The sequence below is a fragment of the Pogoniulus pusillus genome, chromosome 17, assembly GCF_015220805.1.
Source record: "Pogoniulus pusillus isolate bPogPus1 chromosome 17, bPogPus1.pri, whole genome shotgun sequence".
Lineage (NCBI taxonomy): Eukaryota > Metazoa > Chordata > Aves > Piciformes > Lybiidae > Pogoniulus > Pogoniulus pusillus.
The window spans coordinates 22,684,794-22,704,215 of NC_087280.1; the positions used below are offsets into that span (position 1 = coordinate 22,684,794).

Consider the following 19,422-nt stretch of genomic DNA (forward strand, 5'->3'; position numbering starts at 1 on the left):
AGTGTGACTGAAAACGCAGCCAAGGCCAGCAGCTGAAACGTGCCTTTATTTGGGTTTCACAGCTGTGCAGTGCCTCTGTGCTGCCTCTCACCCAAAATGATGCTCTACACATTTTCCTGCTCCCTGCTTCAGTGCACCTGCACCCTCCTTCAGCTGCAGGGTTTGCAGAGGTTTTGGGAAGCACACCACAGCCTGACCTCCTTTCTGTTCATGTCAGACTCCAGAGCCCCTCCTCTGGAACTTTGCTGGAGCATTCTCCAGATGTGCTTCCCCCTTCCAAGGGGCTCTGTGGCCCAGCTGGGAAGCTGCAGTGAGGTTAAGTGAAGGTCTGTGTGGATGTGGCAGCAAACCAGGAGATTACATGCTCCCAGCCTTAAGAAATTATTTTTATGGAGTGGAACTAAAGAGGATCCAGAAGCACATAACAAACGCTGAGAGTGCTTAGGAATGAAAGCAGAAAAGATGAGTCTTTGTCACAATCTCATGCACCAGTTCTTTGCTCTGGGTTGTTCACAATCTCTGCCACCACTTGTGTGTGGCAGCCCACGCCTCACTCTGGGGAAGGATGAGTTCAAGCAGCCTTGTACACCACCCTGTCTCTAATGAATTACCAGCTAGTATGAAAGCAGCTGGCAAGCCTTGCAAAGCTTTCCATCACAGGACAAATTGGCAGGGACAAGGGTAGGATGCAGGAGATGATGAGGTCCTCTGGCAGCTCCTTGATAACCACTGGGAGATATTTACAAAATCACCAAACTCCACCAGTGGGCAGGCAGCCAGGCCTGCCTCTGGCTGCTGTTGATTAATTGATCCTTTCAACCCTGTTTGCTTGCATTTAATATTTCAGAGCTGTATTTGTCCCTTCTCTTCCTGTCTCATAGTGGGGAGGTCTGGCTAAGTACCTAGTTTATGCACAGGGCATTTCCAACATGAATTGCATGATCTAGCTGTAAAAGTCCCTGCTGCATTACTAAGTGAAGGATTAAAGATAAAATTGGTGCAGCTGAAGTAAAGCTGCATTCAGGAGCATCCCTGCCCCTTAACACTCCCATACTGATAGCACAGAAAGAAAACTCTGACCTCTATGCACCTGGGAAATAAACTGTCCTCATGAATTGCCTTTGGGAAACGTGGAATGAATTTAACTCCTGTCATATTGCTTGGAGATGACCCTATTCAGGCTGGACGTGAGGAGGAAGTTGTTCAGCATGAGAGTGGTGAGAGCCTGGAAGGGGCTGCCCAGGGAGGTGGTTGAAGCCCCACCCCTGGAGGTGTTTAAGGCCAGGTTGGATGAGGCTCGGAACAGCCTGATCTAGTGTGAGGTGTCCCTGCCCATGGCAGGGGGGTTGGAGCTGGCTGATCCTTGTGGTCCCTTCCAAGCCTGACTGATTCTATGATTCTGTTTAGCTGTGATTTGTTATCTGCTTACAGGAAAAAGGGCTTTGGGGAACCATGGTCTAGTTGATTGGCTAGGACTGGGTGCTAGGTTGGACTGGATGATCTTGGAAGTCTCTTCTAACCTGGTTGATTCTATGAAGGACTGAGGCACTGGTTTTGTGTCTGATTTTGGCTCAGACTGGATTTTGGCTCAGGCTGTGTCCACTGACAGCTTTCTGTTTCAGTTTCTGTGGTTATAAAATGCCTTGTGAAGTCCAGTTGGGAACCCAGAGATTTCTCATAGCCCCAAGGGCAGCCACTCTTCCTCCTTGCATCAGCTCTAAACACAACCTTGCAGGCCTCCTGCCTCTGATCTGATTGGGTTTTTTTTCCTCTTTGTTGGTTTAGTTACCACAGGAGCTACCCTTGGCATCAACGGAGCCATGGAGCTGCTTTTCAAAGTGATCAGCCCCTACAGCAAGAGACACGTCAGGACAGTCAGGTAGGCAGTAGCCCCAAGGGAACTCATCTTTCCAGGACAGCATGAAAGAAATAAAATTTTGGTTCCACTTGAAGAGGCAATGAAATCAGAAGTGGATGCACAATTTCCACTCACTTGAAGTCTGCAGGGTTTTTGAAGAGGCAGAAATAGTTCCCTGGAGGACATGTTAATGCTATGATTCATCATATGATTCATGCCAGTGGCCTTTTCTTTGGAGTGCACCCTATACAGTGGTGGCAGCTTGATTGAGAGGCATTGTCCTTCACTGCCCAGGCAGAACTGGCTTTTGAGGAGCATCTACTGGCTGCAGACAAACTGCTCTCACCTACTCTTAAGCAAAGACCTCCTGCCACCACTGCTCCTGGGGCAGGTGCAGCAGAGTCATGGCAGTGCTGCTTCATCCTCCTTTTGCAGACAGTTGTGACCAGGTCATGATGGTATTTTTGAAGTCTGACAGTTCTTACTACTATTAATCTGGGTCTGTTTTCAATCCCATGCCAAATAGTTCAGATAGCTTCTTTCTGAAGCCAGCAAGTCCATTTTATATCTCCACCTTAATGCTGAACATCAGTCCCTGAGTTGTCCTTCCTGAGCCCTTTGTCAGGTGCCTTCCAAGGCAAGCTTTGTAACGTGGAGAACATCCACAGAAGGACATAAAACAATTCACAGGATCACAGGACTCACTCCAACAGTTCAAATTCTACAAGACATGCAGTGCTTTGTGGAGCAGAGACTCCCTGCTTGTTCACACACACCTTAGGTGGGACATGGCAACATTCAGTCAGCTTTAGCTTCTGCATGGACCTGCCATGGGTGTGGATCACGGCTGGCGGTTGCTGTGGCTTTAGGCTAAGTAGCCCCCAACACAAGAAGGACATGGAATTGTTGAATTGAGTCCAGAGGAGGCCACCAAGATGCTGAGAGGGCTGCAGCAGCTCTGCTATGAGGGCAGGCTGAGAGAGTTTGGGCTCTGCGGCCTGGAGAAGAGAAGGCTTTGAGAAGACCTTGGAGTGGCCTTCCAGTATCTGAAGGGGGCTACAGGAGGGCTGGGGAGGAACTATTGACAAGGTCTTGTAATGACAGGATGAGGAGGAATGGGTTTGAAGTGGCAGAGGGGAGATTGAAACTGGATGTGAGGAAGAAGTTGTTTGTAGTGAGGGTGGTGAGACACAGAGAAGGTGTGGAGCACAGAATCACAGAAATAAAGATGTTGAGGTGTTCAGGACCAGGTTGGATGAAGCTTTGAGCAACCTGTTCTAGTGGGAGGTGTCCCTGCTTGGAACTGGCTGATCTTTGAGGTCCCTTCCAACCTAAACCATTCTATCAAGTGACTGATGGGTCCATGCCCTCTGCTTAACTCCATAAGCAAGTTCCACTTCCACTCAGTGCTTTAGTTTTCTTCTTATGGCAATGGTGGCTGTGATTAGCCTGGTGTTAGTTCTGCTGTGATAGCCTTTGCAGGGCAGGATCTGTGCATAGTGGAAGCCGAGCCTGTGGCTGTTAGGCAGTGGGACTGGCTGCATAAAAGCTTTGAAAATTAATTTTGTGCAAAGCTGCTGTTTTTTTTTTTTTCCCCTCCCCATTCACTTTTTACTCTGAGTAATGTGGAAAATTTGGTATCTGACACACATTTCCAGCCTAGATTTTTGCTGAGATTGATTTGGAGATGCAGCTTGTGCTGCTGAGGGTTGTAATGTAGGCTGTGAAGTAGGCTAAAACAGTCCCTTTTAAGCAGAAAGGGAAAGAAATAGCCTTCAGAGAAACACATTCCTTTTGATTTCAATTATTCCAGATTGTCAGTGTGCCTTATTGATGCTTTTCTTCCTTTTATCTGATGTACAAGAATTGTTTTGAGCTGTTTGTGAGTTTGCAGATGACACCAAGCTAGGAGCAAGTGTGGATCTGTTGAAGAGTAGGAGAGCCCTGCAGAGGGACCTTGACAGGCTGGATGGGTGGGCAGAAGCCAATGGGGTGAGATTGAACAAGGTCAAGTGCAGGGTTCTACACTTTGGCTACAACAACCCCAAGCAGCACTACAGGCTGGGGACAGAGTGGCAGTGTGCCCAGGTGGGCAGCAGAGCCAATGGCATCCTGGGCTGGCTCAGGAGCAGTGTGGGCAGCAGGACGAGGGAGGTTCTTGTGCCCCTGTGCTCAGCACTGCTCAGGCCTCACCTTGAGTGCTGTGTCCAGTTCTGGGCTCCTCAATTCAAGAGAGATGTTGAGGTGCTGGAAGGTGTCCAGAGAAGGGCAGCAAGACTGGGGCACTCCCCAGCCTTGCCCCGTGAGGAGAGGCTGAGGGAGCTGGGGGTGTGCAGCCTGCAGAAGAGAAGGCTCAGAGCAGAGCTCATTGCTGTCTGCAGCTGCCTGCAGGGAGGCTATAGCCAGGTGGTGTTGGTCTCTCCTGCTCGGCAGCCAGCAACAGAAGAAGGGGACACAGCCTCAAGCTGTGCCAGGGGCAGTCTATGCTGGGTGTTAGCAGGAAGTTGTTGTCAGAGAGAGTGATTGTCATTGGAATGGGCTGCCCAGGGAGGTGGTGGAGTCACTGTCCCTGGAGGTGTTGAAGCCAAGCCTGGCTGGGACACTTAGTGCCATGGTCTGGTTGACTGGCCAGGGCTGGGTGCTAGCTTGGACTGGGTGATCTTGGAGGTCTCTTCCAACCTGGTTGATTCTGTGATTCTTCATTGACCCGTTATTTCCACCTGGGACACACACACACACACATCCCCAACAGAAAATGGAAACACAAAATTTCCCTCAACAGATTTCAAGTTTCATTGCTAATGAGGCATTTTATTTATTGCTAAAAGCTTGGATTTATTTTCCCTTTGAAAAACCATGCACATTAATTGTTGTCTGCTTCAGCTTCTGCACTGCTAGCTCAGTTTCCTACTGTTTTTTCTTCTCTTCCCCTCCTAAAAGATTTGTACTCTTCTTAAAACTTACTTGTCTGTGTGTAAATGGAGGTTAAAATCTTTCCTGGGACTTAGCTCACAGGAAAAAGATGATTTGGTTCCCACCTACACTTGGTTTAATGAACAAGAACCATAAATCACTTGACTGGTAGCCACTGGGCTGATATGCCTAGGGCTTAAAGCTGCTTGTTTCATTTAATAAGGAGGAGCAGCTGAGAAGGTCAATGGCTCAGTGGAGGCAGCCTGTTTTACATCAGAAGCAGCACACAAACCTGTTTTGCTTTAAAAAGCATTTGCAACCTATTTAAAGGCATTTGCTTCAGGTCAGTAGGGATTGTAGAATCATAGAATCAGTCAGGGTTGGAAAAGACCACAAGGATCAGCCAGTTCCAAGCACCCTGCCATGGGCAGGGACACCCTACCCTAGAGCAGGCTGTTCAGAGCCTCATCCAGTCTGGTCTTAAACACCTCCAGGCATGGGGCTTCAACCACCACCCTGGGCAACCTGTTCCAGGCTCTCACCACTCTCATGATCAACATCTTCCTCCTCACCTCCACTCTGAATCTCCCAACCTCCAGCTTTGCTCCATTCCTCCAGTCCTGTCACTCCCTGACAGCCTCAAATGTCCCTCCCCACCTTTTCTCTAGCCCCCTTTATATACCAGATGGCCACAAGAAGGTCACTTCAGAGCTCCCTCTTCTCCAGCCTGCACAGCCCCAACTCTTTCAGTCTGTCCTCATGCAGAGCTGCTGCAGCCTCTGAGCATTCTCCTGGCCCTTCTCTGGACACACTCCAGCATCTCCACATCCCTCTTGTCATAGGGACTCCAGAACTGGATGCAGTCCTTGTGTTTGCTTGCAGTCTCTCTGGAAATGTTGCTTTCACTTGGGAAAGCAACTTCAAGAGATGGTGATGGGAATTCAAGTCCTGAGCCCAGGATTCCAGACTGTAGGGCGAGTTACTGATCTTCATTCCCAGCATTTATGAGTGCCTGGGATAGTGATGGTCTGCAATTCCAGGCATCTTCCCAGTTCATCAGAACTGGTGGTGGGTACATGTTAAAGTGTTCTGCTATGTTTCTGAGCTGTCCCAGTTTAAAAATGGTAAGGTGGCTGAGGGAGAAAGCTTCTGGATGGGCTTTCTGAAGTGAGTACAAGGAAGAAAAAGCAGTCATGTTCCTTGTGTAGCCCACCCTGTGCTCCTGGTCATCTGGCACTGGTGTGGCTCTTCCCAGAGCTCCTGTGGCTCTGCTGAAATCTGGAGTAGGTCATTTTGACATGGTTGGTTGGTCCCAGAAACATCTGCTTCTTTTTGGTGATCAGTGTGGGACTTGGAGAGAGCCCTACTCTGTAACCTGCCTGTGAAGGAATGTCCTCCCAGCCAGGCTCCAATCCTCCCTTTGTGCTTGCTCTAGATAAGGTCTTTTCACTTCATGACTATGTGCCACCATGGTTTGCCTTGCTGCTGGGAAGGAACAGCTGGCAACTGTGGGGGCTGGGATTATTCTGGTTCTTTGATCAGCTGCCAGGAATGCAGCATTGAAAATGCACCACATCTCTTGTGGGTACGCCTGTGGTGTCCTGTCCTGGGCTGCGGTGGCACCAAGGTCACTTTAAGAATCTGCACTGTGAGAGCTATTTTTTTAGCCAGCTAAGAGGTGGAAACAAGATCCATAGTTCTATTTATTTTTCCCAGTGCTAAAGCTCTGGGTTATTTAGAAATAGTCTCCCATGCTCCAATTGACCTTCTCTGGGTGTGTGCCAAGTATCTCTGATTCCCCTGGGACTGTGACTCATGGACTTTATTGGTCTTAGTTAGGCATTTGAAGTCTTCAGGTTGCTGGTACCATGACTGTGCCTGGATCTCTCCAGGACTACCCACTGCTGAAGGAAGAGCCACAGGAAAAAAATGTGCAACTCACTGAGGTTTAGAGAACTCTTGAGCAAAGCACTGTGAAATCCAAGCAAGATGGAGGCCCCAAACTGTCTTGACCAGCTCTGATGATGCTGTGCTGCAGAGAAAGCTTTCTGATCTCTTATGTAGGGGCAGTTTAAAATAAAGCCAGATGATGTTCTCTTTTTCACAGCTCTGTTTATGGCAGGAGCTGGGATATCTGATACCAGTGTGTGTGGGATGCTCAAATCTTCACTCCATCAACACTTTCCCTAATGCAACCTCCTTGATGTCCCACGCAACGCAGTGACCCCTACTCCTTTCACTTTCCACCTTTTCTTGTTCCTTCTATCATAGAATCAACCAGGTTGGAGCTCATCCAGTCCAACCTAGCACCCAGCCCTGTCCAATCAGCTAGACCATGGCACTAGGTGCTCCTCTTCTACTTTTCAGTACCCTCGCTCATTTTCCACCTGATTTATTTGGAGAGATACTTGGATATGTTGTGGGCAACTGGATGTGGAATGTGATAGTGGCAGATGTTTGCTCTCTGTCTAGCCAGCAGCTGGGTCTCTTCTGCAGGACTCTGTCTCCAAGTGGCCAAGCATCAGATATCCTCCCCAGGCTTCCAGCATGTCAGGCCAATGGCCTTGGAGGTTGTATGCTGTTTGTGGTTGCATGTTGTGCAAGCCTCCTCTAGGACTCTTCAGGTTAGATAGATCATCACAGTGACTTGAAACAGCAAACTGCAACTGCTGATTCTTTCAGGTGAGGGAGATCTGTGTTTGAGAGTGTGGTAGATGATGGTATGACTTGTGCCTGAGTCCTTCCCTTCATTACATTACCATTTCCTGTTGTAGGCTGTTACAGGCAGTCTGATTTCTGCAGTATTACTGAAAGCAATTTCAGGAGTCTTTCCAAATGTCTTTGTTTCTCAAGCCTCTTTGTCAGACCAAGCAGAGCTGGCTGTTGCTAAGTGTCTGCTTAAACCTCCTGCAAGACATAGCCTCAAGAATGAATATTTGTCAGAATGAAACTGTTTCTGTGAGTATTTGCAGAACTTGGCTTTCTGCACTGGGCTGTTCCAGTAAAGTTTGACTATTTAATTAAAAGTGGAAAGGGAAAAAAAACCCAGAAGTCTGGGAACAGTGCCAAATTAATTCACTAGAAAATGTGATATGCAGAAACTATCTGCCCTTGCCATGTCCAGCAATGCCCACTTCTGACATCTGATCACAAGTCTACTTCTGTTTGGTGCTTGCTGAGTGGTCCCAGCTCTTCAAACACTCGTCAATAATCTCCTGTTGGGTTAAAGAGAGGAAGTCCTCTCATGCCCACAGAATGGTGACAAAGCTGGTGAGGGGCCTGGAGCACAGCCCTGTGAGGAGAGGCTGAGGGAGCTGGGGGTGTGCAGCCTGCAGAAGAGGAGGCTCAGGGCAGACCTCATTGCTGTCTGCAGCTACCTGAAGGGAGGCTGTAGCCAGGTGGGGGTTGGTCTCTTCTGCCAGGCACCCAGCAACAGAAGAAGGGGACACAGTCTCAAGCTGTGCCAGGGCAGGTCTAGGCTGGATGTTGTTAGGAAGCTCCTGGCAGAGAGAGTGATTGGCATTGGAATGGGCTGCCCAGGGAGGTGGTGGAGTCTGTGTGGCTGGAGGTGTTGAAGCCAAGCCTGGCTGGGGTACTTAGTGCCATGGTCTGGTTGATTGTCTAGGGCTGGGTGCTAGGTTGGCCTGGATGATGTTGGAGGTCTCACTTCCAACCTGATTGATTCTATGTAACTCTGTTCCATCCAAGGTGGACTCTTCAAGTACTAAGAGCTCATTCTGTGCTCCACAACCTCCCTGGAGGTGTTCAGGACCAGGTTGGATGAGGCCTTGAGCAAGCTATTCTAGTGGGAAGTGTCCCTGCCTATGTCAGGGGCTTGGAACTGGATGATCTTTGAGGTCCCTTTTAATCCAAACCAGTCTATGAAAGTAATCTCCTGTGACCTTAACAACAGAAGAACTCAAACATCAGTGGGCCATGTCTCTTTTGGACAAAGAAATGTGTAGCAGGAGTCACCTGCACCCTGGAATTATCTCTCCTGTTCAGAATGATGGAGAAATGCATGAAAGAGATCCAACTGCAAAGGCATCCTAGACCCAGTGCAGGCAGTTAGTTTCCTCAGCAGTAATCCTGGCTCACTTCTCACTGGTAGGCTACCATAAATGTTTGCTGCAATTCCATCTCCTGGATAGCCCTAAATTTTCAACCAGAAGAATGGGTTCACAGCCATTGCCACCACCAACAGGGTGATCATTTTCTCTGCCAGTTGATAAGGTAGCCACTGTGACCAGTTCAGAGGAATGCTCCACATACAGCTTTATCCCTTTGTTTGATAGGAGACCAAAAGCAAATCATCCCTCATTCCTTTTGTTAGTCTGTGTTCTGCCATTAATTGTGTTGAGCAGTTTGGCTCTTTAATTGGAAAGGAACACAGGATTCTCTTGGAATGTGGTCAGAACTCATCACTGCTCAGTGCCTGCTTGTTCTCAAATTGCTCTTTGCTTCATTTGTTCTCTGCAGAAAATTCCCAGGAGGAGGTGGAATTTTTCTTCTGAGCTATGTCACAGCTAAATGACATGCTTCCCATCTGGCCTCCAGCTACATGGGATTGGCCTAGAACTCCTGCTAAATGAAACTGTTAATACTGTTCTGAATGAGATGATGCCAAGCTGGGGCAGAGCAAGTTCCGTGTGAACATAAGGAGAAACTTTTTGGCTGGGAGGGTGGCAGAGCACTGGAACAGGTTGCCCAGAGAAGTTGTGGAGTCTTCTTCTCTGGAGATATTCAAAACCTACCTGGATGTTTATAACTGGCTGGGGGTCAGGAAGAGTGGGTCAGGCTCTGCTCACTGCTCGCTGGGATAGGACAAGCAGCAATGGATGGAAGCTGCAGCACAGCAGGTTCCAGCTCAACACAAGAGGGAACTTCTTGACTGTGCAGGTCCCAGAGCACTGGCACAGGCTTTCCAGAGAGATTGTGGAGTCTCCTTTTCTGGAGCCTTTCAAGGTCTGTCTGGATGTGTTGCTGTGTGCCCTGAGCTAGATTGTATGGTCCAGCTCTGGCAGGGGTCTTGGACTGGATGATCTCTTTGAATCCCTTCTAACCTCTGACATCCTGTAACCCTGTGGTGTGTTCCTGTGTGACCTACTCTAGAAGGAGTATTGGACTGGATGATCTTTTGAGGTCCCTTCCAACCCCTAACCTTCTGTGAAGAGGGCAGAAGGGTTGGCTTTAAAATTCTTGTTGATACCAAATGCCTTTTCAACTTGACTAAGGCAGCAGCTAAGGTGGATCAGAGATGGGTGCAGCACTGAGATAAGTAAATAAACCCCAGTGCTCAAATTTAATGCAATGAGCCATTGTAACAACAGAAATTATCTTGGAGCTAAAGGTGTCCCAGTTTTATGGAGTTTCTTCTTCTCTGTTCTCTTTTTCTTTGGGCTCTATGTGGCTTCTCTCAAAGAATGGCCTGTTATTAATATTATAACAGCTTCTAAAAATCTCATTTCATACTGGTGGTTTCTCAGTGCTGCTTTGCAGAGTAAATAGAGTTGCACTGCAGAATTCATCCTTTAGTGGCATTGTAGCGTTAATAGCTGCAGATGAGAGAAATTGAAAAATTAAGAGGGAGAGGCAAGGGGGAAGGAGATGCTTTCAGACGACACTGCCAAAGAGATGACTAATTGATGAGGCAGAGAAGAACACCACACAGCAAGGTTGTTCCAGGTGGTTGGGCAAGCGTATTGCATCCAGAGACCCTGGCGCCATCTCTTGGTAGCCTCTGGTATGGCAAGATCACAGAATCAGAATCAACCGGGTTGGGAGATCTCCAAGTTCATGCAGTCCAACCTAGCACACAGCCCTGGCCAGTCAACTAGGCCATGGCACTAAGTGTCCCATCCAGGCTTTGCTTCAACACCTCCAGTGACAACGACTCCACCTGGCAGCCCATTCCAATGCCAATCACTCTCTCTGACAACAACTTCCTCCTAACATCCAGCCTAGACCTGCCCTGGCACAACTTGAGACTGTGTCCCCTTGTTCTGGTGCTGGGTGCCTGGCAGCAGAGCCCAACCCCACCTGGCTACAGCCTCCCTGCAGGCAGCTGCAGACAGCAATGAGGTCTGCCCTGAGCCTCTTCTGCAGGCTGCACACCCCCAGCTTCCTCAGCCTCTCCTCTTAGGGTTTGTGTTCCAGGCCCCTCCCCAGCCTTGCTGCCCTTCTCTCGTCACCTTCCAGCACCTCAACATCTCTCTGGAATTGTGGAGCTCAGAACTGGACACAGCACTCAAGGTGTGACCTGAGCAGTGCTGAGCACAGGGGCAGAAGAACCTCCCTTGTCCTGCTGACTACACTGCTCCTGAGATCCAGCCCAGGATGCCATTGGCTCTGCTGCCCACTTGGGCACACTGCTGGCTCCTGTTCAGCTACTATCTACCAGTACCCAGTCATGTAAAACCTGCCCAAGGAGCACCTTGGAAAGCAAAATCCATTTCTAAGTGTAAGGTGATGTGTCATGGGAAGGGAGGAGCTGATCTAGAAATGGATTCACTTAATGAGACTTTTATTTTCCAAGAGGTGTTTGCTTTTTTCTCCTGTTAGGTCTAGCTTATGTTTCACATCCACTTCAGGTGGGCATAAGGGTTTGTTGAAGAAGTGATGCTTTCAGCTGAAGGCCTGCCTGTGCTTGTCCCTTGCCTCTCCTCTCTCAGTGAGCTGGTGGGTTAGATTTGGACAGATGGCATGAGGACAAGCTGTTGCTCTTATTGAGCTCTTGACTTTTTGCACCCAGTGGCTATGGCAGATGCAGTTTATGGCTGACCTCACTTGATAGCTTTGAGTATGTTTCTCCTGCAGACAGCTCTGTGCTTGCTGGATGGGAGACTGTCTCTGTCCTAGCTCTAACTTACCCCATTCTATTTACATCTGCTAAGGCGTGCAGCAGGGCCTCTAGTGAGAGCTACCCAAGCTTCTTAGCACACATTATCCAGTCTGGGAGTATGATTCAAGTTGCCATTTCTGTCTCACTGTTGGTCTTTGTGCTAACTAGATTAAAGCTAACACTTGGGTACCTTGTTGCATTGCAGTCACATTGCCTCTTAGAAGCTCTCTGTGATATGGATCTCCCATACAGCTAGGGAAATCACTGTCACTCCCATCCAAATGAGAGGTGGGACTTGATTTCATGCATCAGTCACTCCTCTGAGTGTCTCCAGAGCTAACTGACTTATTAATGCTAACAACATTTCCTTGTAGCTGAGTACAACAGTCCTACAGGATAAGTCACATCTGGTGTGTAGTGGCTATGTTAAGCATTTTGTAAGTGGCAGAGAAGGAAGAGAGTGGGAGAAAAAATAATTACCCACCCCCAAAAACAGAGCTGGAAGGATTACAAAATATTTTGCAGTCTAGGAAGCAAATGAAGGGCTTAGGATGTCTTCTGGAAGCTGGCGGGGTTGTCTGAGAGTTGTGGAGTGCTCCTGATCTGGAGGTGCAGTGGTGGTAGGGCTACAAGAATAGAGAAGGCAAAAGAAAATGATCTAATGATAGAAAATACCTCTCATGTCTCAAGTGTTAATCTGAAACTCTCTTACTGTGGACAAGCCACTTGGGCAGAGTTTTCATGTGCTCAGTGCATTCACTAAACCCGCACCTTACTGAGCCTTTCCTAAGGGCAGTGAAGGCACAGGCAGTTGTGTTCATAAACCCACACCTTACTGAGGCTTTCCTAAGGGCAGTGAAGGCACAGGCAGTTGTGTTCATAAACCCACACCTTACTGAGGCTTTCCTAAGGGCAGTGAAGGGGACAGGCAGTTGTGTTCATAAACCCACACCTTACTGAGGCTTTCCTAAGGGCAATGAAGGGGACAGGCAGTTGTGTTCATAAACCCACACCTTACTAAGGCTTTCCTAAGGGCAGTGAAGGGGACAGGCAGTTGTGTTCATAAACCCACACCTTACTGAGGCTTTCCTAAGGGTAGTGAAGGGGACAGGCAGTTGTGTTCATAAACCCACACCTTACTAAGGCTTTCTTAAGGGTAGTGAAGGGGACAGGCAGTTGTGCTCAGTGAGGACAGAGAGGAGAGAAAACCAGCAGTGAGTTTGTGAAAGGTGTTATGCTTGGGCAGGATGCAAAGGCAGTGGACTGTGGAGTGAGTGCAGAGCTGGCTGAATGAAGAGAGGGTTGACCAGTGTGGTTCCATGTCCTGGTCAGTGTGTTTGAGGTGGGCATGAGGGGTTAAGCATCAGCCAGAAAGTGCTGGGGAAACTGGGACTGGAGGGGAGGGATCTGTAAGATCTGAGTTTACTCCTAGAGGTGGTGAACAGGTGCCCACCCTGCCTGCTTGCATCCACTTTGCTGTGAAAAGGGTACAAAGAATCCCTCCTCAGAAGTGATTTAGAGTCCTAGAATCAAGCAGGTTGGAAGAGAACTCCAAGCTCACCCAGCCCATGGCACTAAGTGCCCCATCCAGGCTTTTGTTTGACCACCTCCAGGGACAGCGACTCCAGATTAGGTTATGACAGGAATCTCTGAGAGAGGCCAGAAAGGGAGGAGGTAAAGCTGAGGGCACTCACTTGTGTGGCAGTGCATATGAGAGCCCAGGAATTTCCTCTCCTTTGCCTTTCACTTGATTTATTGCCATGTCTCCTCCCAGCCCCAAGCCTGTTATCCCTCTGAAGGGGGTAGAAAGCAGCTGCCAAAGCCTCCCCACAAAAGCTTTCAGTCCAAAGGTAGACAAGGGGAATCAGATGGAAACAAGAAGTGAAGGAAGCCTCAGTGTACAGCTTCTACAGCAACCATTGTGGAAAACACTGGCCCCCAGCAGGTGCTGTCCAGAAGGAAAACAACCCTAAGAACTTCCTGGGGTTGCTGTGGCTCTTCTCCAGCTCCACCAGTGCTGGAAGGTCTCTAGAACTATCAGTGGTTTTAAAGCACAGCAGTGATTAGACCTGCCCTGAGCAGCGTTATATCACACGGTGTCAAAGCCCTTAGCAACAGCCTTTCTGCACCAGGCTTCCCTGTTCTGATAGCCCTGCTGGAGCTGTACCAGCTGCAGCAGCAGCAGGGCAGCTAGGTTTAGCAGTACAGATGCAACACAGCTAACTCATTTCCAGCAGGCAGGAGAGAGAGAGAAATCCAAAATCTCCATGGTCTTTCAGGCTCTTTTGAGTACTTATCAAACAGTGATTATAGAGAATAAGAGAGCACTCATAAATACTCAAGTATTTAGCAAGCAGAGGTGGAGTGATTTGCCATCGGAATGGGATGCCCAGGGAGGTGGTGGAGGTGTTCAAGCAAAGCCTGGCTGGGGCACTTAGTGCCATGGTCTGGTTGACTGGATAGAACTGGGTGCTAGGTTGGACTGGCTGAGCTTGGAGGTCTCTTCCAACCTGGTTGATTCTATAAATGAGTTTGTAGGGTGAGAAGCTTTTGCAACAGCAGTGCTACAGATGCAGTGCAGATCTCTGGCTTGCTGACACTGGCAGGGCTCTTCTTGGTCTCTTTATCTGCAGGACAGCACTGGGAATGGCAGCAATGCCAGCAAAATCTGTAACTCAACCCAGAGCTGAGCTGCTCTGGGATGTGTTCAGAGACAGGGCTTGGAACACAGAGGGGAAAACCTGAAGACTTGAGGAAGTGGCTGGTGAGGAAGAACAGGGCTGCTGACTCCTAATACGGCTGCAGCTCTGGGGTTGGGAATGGAAATTCTCCTGGAGTGTAACCTTGGAAAGCTCACGGCTCACAGACCAAGCTTTTGCTGTCAGGCTGCAGCAACAGCCAGGCTATTGCAGATCAGAGAAGAGAAGCTCATCCCAGGTCTGTGGCATATCTACCTCAGGTGTTCCTTTCCTCTGCTGGCTGTGATTTGGGCTTTTTGTGGACCACAGGACATGCATTGCAGGGGCAGCACAGATAGAATCATAGAATCAGTCAGGGTTGGAAGGGACCACAAGGATCAGCTAAGTTCCAAGCCCTCTGCTATGGGCAGGGACACCCTACCTTAGATCAGGCTGCCCACAGCCTCATCTAGGCTGGCCCTAAACACCTCCAGGGATGGGGCCTCAACCACTTCCCTGGGCAACCCCTTCCAGGCTCTCACTGTCTGCTCAAAAGCTTCTTTTCCTGCTTGTTTTCCATTGTCCTTTGAAATCACACTCAAATATTTGTGTGTGTTTTCCCAGCTTGCACCAGCTTCCAGATTTTTTTCTCTGTAGGAAAAGAAAAAAAGGGGCACATGGAAGAACCATCCTGCTAATGATGATAATTTTTACTGTGCTCTTAAATTATTTATCCTTGTGGCTTTCAGTCTTGTATTTACAGCTCAAGTTTTACCAGCCTGGGCTTTGATATGGTCTGTTTTCAAATGCTAGAGTTTGGCTTGATTATATCAGATGGAAACTTTCCAATGAAAGGGGGTGGGGGGGAGGAATGTACTAAGCTTTATTACTTGGGCTTCTGCAAATTACTGCTTCACAAAGCCCTTGCAGTTATGCCAGTGTGGCACTGCAACTCTGAAACAGCAAATATCAGGAGAATTTGACTCAGTATTTGCTGCATCTTGGCTTGCTGCTACCTTTTTCTTCCCTCTAAATCCTCTAGCTAAATAAATGTTGTGAAGAACAGGCACCAGTGCTAGGATGTGACCAGATTATTGCTTAATAAGGAATTAGACATGAGTAACTGAAGAGAAAAAAATGAGTCTGAGGTTGACTGGAGCAGCTGTAACAGCGAGGTGCAACCAGTCTTGCAGGCTTTGTGGTGCAGTGACCTGTGTTCCTATGCATACTGCCTGCTCTCAAGACCCTTGCTGGTGGATGTGAGGCTGTGCTAGAGGCAGCCAAAGTTGTCCTGCTCGTCTTCTCACTTTTTAATGCATCCTGCTTGTTGAATCTCAGTCACCAGCTGGGCAAAGTGCTATATGGAAGGCAGCATGGACATCTGGGCTGCTTCAGAGTGTCCAGTGTAGAGCCACAAAGATGGTGAAAGGAATGGAACATTGCTCTTATGAGGAGAGCCTGAGGAAGCTGGGGCTGTGCTGCTGGGAGAAGAAGAGACTGAGAGATGACCTCAGCAGTGTTTATCAATATGTAAAGTGAGTGCCAGGAGGCTGGAGCCAGGATCTTCAGGGTGATGCCTGCTGACAGGACAAGGGGCAATGATGGAAGCTGAGCCATAGGAAGTTTCATGTAAACATCAGGTGGATTTTTTTCCCTGTGAGGATGACAGAGCCCTGGCACAGGCTGCCCAGGGGGGTTGTGGAGTCTCCCTCTCTGGAGATATTCAAAGCCTGCCTGGATGTGTTCCTGTGTGATCTGGTCTAGGTGATCTTGTTCTGGCAGGGTGGTTGGGATGGATGAGCTTTGGAGATCCCTTCCAGCCCCTGACATTCTGTGATTCTATGATAAAGAGAAGTGTGGGCAGCAGGTCAAGATAAGTGATCTTCTGCCTCTACTTTGCACTGGTGAGACCCCACGTAGAGTGCTGCATCCAGTTCTGGAGGCCCTGGGACAAGAGGGCCATGGATGTGCTGGAAGGTGTCCAGAGAAAGGCCACGACAATGAGCAGAGGGCTGGAGCTGCTCTGCTGTGAGGAGAGACTGAGGGAGTTGGGGCTGTGCAGCCTGGAGAGGAGAAGGCTCCCAGGTGACCTTCTTGTGGCCTTTCAGTATCTGAAGGGGGCTACAAGAAAGCTGGGGAGGGACTTTTTAGGCTGTCAGATAGTGACAGGACTGTGGGGGGAAATGGAACCAAGCTGGAAATGGGGAGAGTCAGCCTGGATGTTAGGAGGTTGTTCAGCATGAGGGTGGTGAGAACCTGGAATGAGTTGCCCATGGAGGTGGTGGAAGCCTCATCCCTGGAGGTATTTAAGGCCAGGCTGGATGAGTCTGTGGGCAGCCTGGTCTAGTGTGAGATGTCCCTGGGCATGGCAGGGGGGTTGGAACTGTCTGATCCTTGTGGTCCCTTCTAACCCTGTCTGACTCTATCATTCTATGATTCTATCATCTACCAGAGCATGCTCCTTCTCCACTTCCTGGGCATGCTGCTAAACCAGGCATCCTTCTCTTTCTCAGGACCTCTAGCTATACCTATCTAGCCTGTTATTGTTCTTTGGAATGCTAAGTAACATGGCACTGTGGGTGCAGAGCCTCACTTCTGACCTGTAGTCCATAGGCTGCCTTCCCTGCTCTAAGATACCCAACATCTGTGATGCTTGAGCTGCAGAGATGAGGGACAGGACAAGGACAAATTCACAGCAGGTGTTGGAGTGGAGCTGCATCTGCTGCTGTTGGAGCCTGTGGCCTCTGTGATGGTGGCTCAAGCTGCTTGCAGAGCCAGCTTCTGCAGAAAGTATGTCCTCATTTGCAGCATCTGCCCTATTTACTTTCAACCTGATCACATGTCCCCAGATGACTCTCCTGCCTTTGCTGTTACAGCTTGGAGATCTTGTGTCCAGAAAGCTGCTGCAGGGCAGAGTGAAAGCTCTTCCCTTCCCACACCTTGGCTCTTTTTGTGAAGATGTAGCTCTGAGTTCAATCCATGGTATAACAGTATCCCTATTTCCCCCTCCCAAGTGAGACAAACCACAGACTGGCAGAGGGAGATGAGCAGCAGGATGCCCTTTTCTCTGCTTTATTGAAAATCCCAGGCAAGTTAATCAGCTTTCCTCCCTGCTCTGCAATTGCAACATCTATTTTCTCAGAAGCTTCATGTTACTGTACTTGCCTGTTGCAAACCCAGGCAGTATTTTTCAGTCTGGAGAGGAGAAGACTCCCAGGTGACCTTCTTGAGCCTTTCAGTATCTGAAGGGGGCTACAGGAAAGTTGGGGAGGGACTTTTTAGGCTGTCAGGTAGTGATAGGACTAGGGGGAATGGAACCAAACTAGAAATGGGTGGATTCAGATTGGATGTTAAGAAGTTCTTCAGCATGAGGGTGGTGAGAGCCTGGAAGGAGTTGTCCAGGGAGGTGTTGGAAGCCTCATCCCTGGAGGTGTTTAAGGCCAGGCTGGATGAGGTTCTGATCAGCTTGATGTAGTGTGAGGTGTCTGGGCTCATGGCAGGGGGATTGGAACTGTCTGATCCTTGTGGTCCCTTCCAACCCTGATTGATTCTATGATTTTACATTTCTAGCCTCACTCTACAGGTGTCTGTCAGCCCTTTGTTTCGGCAGCACCCAGTGGGGAAATTGCCATTTCCCTAGCACACACCCTGGGAAAAAACCACCTGCTTATAAACTGGATGTTGAGGTCAGTGAGAGCTGAGTCCTCTGAAATAATGTCCAGATTTTCAGAGCTATTTAGATGTGTGGTGATGAAAAGGAATGTAATCATAACAGGGAGCCTCACAGCAGGTTAAAGGCTTAACTCCTGCAGTTAGAAGGTAATTCTGGCCTCAGTATCCAAAGCAGCTCACAAAAATTCTGCTGTGTGTTTAGACACAGAATTGGTTTTTAAATTCAGGTCAGGACATATATATGATGTGAATCTGTAGGAGAATGTTATTTTGTTGCTCAAGAGTGTTTATGCATTGTTCTCAATTGGAGCCTGATTTAATAGTACCAATTAAGCTCAGTGATGTATTCACTGTGGCTTGCAAACAAACATTCCAGTATTTCCACTCTTGTTTGTGTTTGGCAGCATCAGTTAGGAGCACTATTCTGTAAAGTGCCCGACTCACAATCAATTTCAGTGCTGAAGGCCAAATTATGTGTGTGAGGAAACACAGGCAGTGAAAGAGATGAAAAGTGGGGGAGGCTGAAAAACAGGACACTGTTGGTGACAGCTTCTGCATGTTTTGGTTGGAATTCCACTTGCATGTGAGCTTGCCAGGCAGCTCTAACTGACCATCCTCCTTTGGGGAATTCACAGACACCCCCAGAGCTATGCCACAACTTAGGGCAATAACTGCACCAGTGCAGGCTGAGAGGTGATCTGCTGGAGAGCAGCCCTGTGGAGAGGGACCTGGGAGTGCTGGTGGAGAACATCCATGGCACAGCAATGTGCCCTGGGGACCGAGAGGGACAATGGGGACCTGGAAGGCATTAAGCAGAGTGTGTGCAGCAGATCAAGGGAGGTTCTCCTCCCCCTCTACTCTGCCCTGGTGAGACCTCATCTTGAGTACTGCCTTCAGTTTGGGGCTTCCCAGTTTAAGAGGGACAGGGATCTGCTGGAGAGAGCCCAGCAGAGGGTTATGAGGATGATAGACTGGAACAGTGCTTGATGAGGAGAGGCTGAGGGACCTGGGGCTGCTTAGTCTGGAGAAAAGAAGACTGAGAGGGGACCTAATAAATGTTTATAACTATCTGAGGGCTGGGGGTCAGGAGGGGGGGACAGGCTCTGCTCACTGCTCCCTGGGATAGGACAAGCAGCAATGGATGGAAGCTGCAGCACAGCAGGTTCCAGCTCAACACAAGGGTCCCAGAGCCCTGGCACAGGCTGCCCAGAGAGGTTGTGGAGTCTCCTTCTCTGGAGCCTTTCAAGGCCTGTGTGGCTGTGTTCCTGTGTGCCCTGAGCTAGATTGTGTGGTCCTGCTCCGGCAGGGAGTTGGATTTGTTCTCTTTGTGTCTCTTCCAAGCCATGTTCCTGCTTTGCTTTACCTCCCTGGGAAGAGCAGGGCCTTGCTAAATGAGCAGTGTAGCAGGCAAGAAGATTAATTGGCATTAATACCTTTCTCCACTCTCTCCCTGCTGCAAA

General features: G+C 48.9%; 1 protein-coding gene across 1 annotated transcript in view; it reads left to right on the top strand.

The window, feature by feature from the left end:
* The window catches only part of AGBL1 (AGBL carboxypeptidase 1), a 387,722-nt gene that overhangs the window by 33,282 nt on the left and 335,018 nt on the right, over positions 1-19,422 (top strand). The window contains exon 6 of the mRNA XM_064157083.1: positions 1,786-1,879. Coding sequence (XP_064013153.1) covers positions 1,786-1,879 — 94 coding nt within the window. The remainder of the gene's footprint in view (positions 1-1,785; positions 1,880-19,422) is intronic.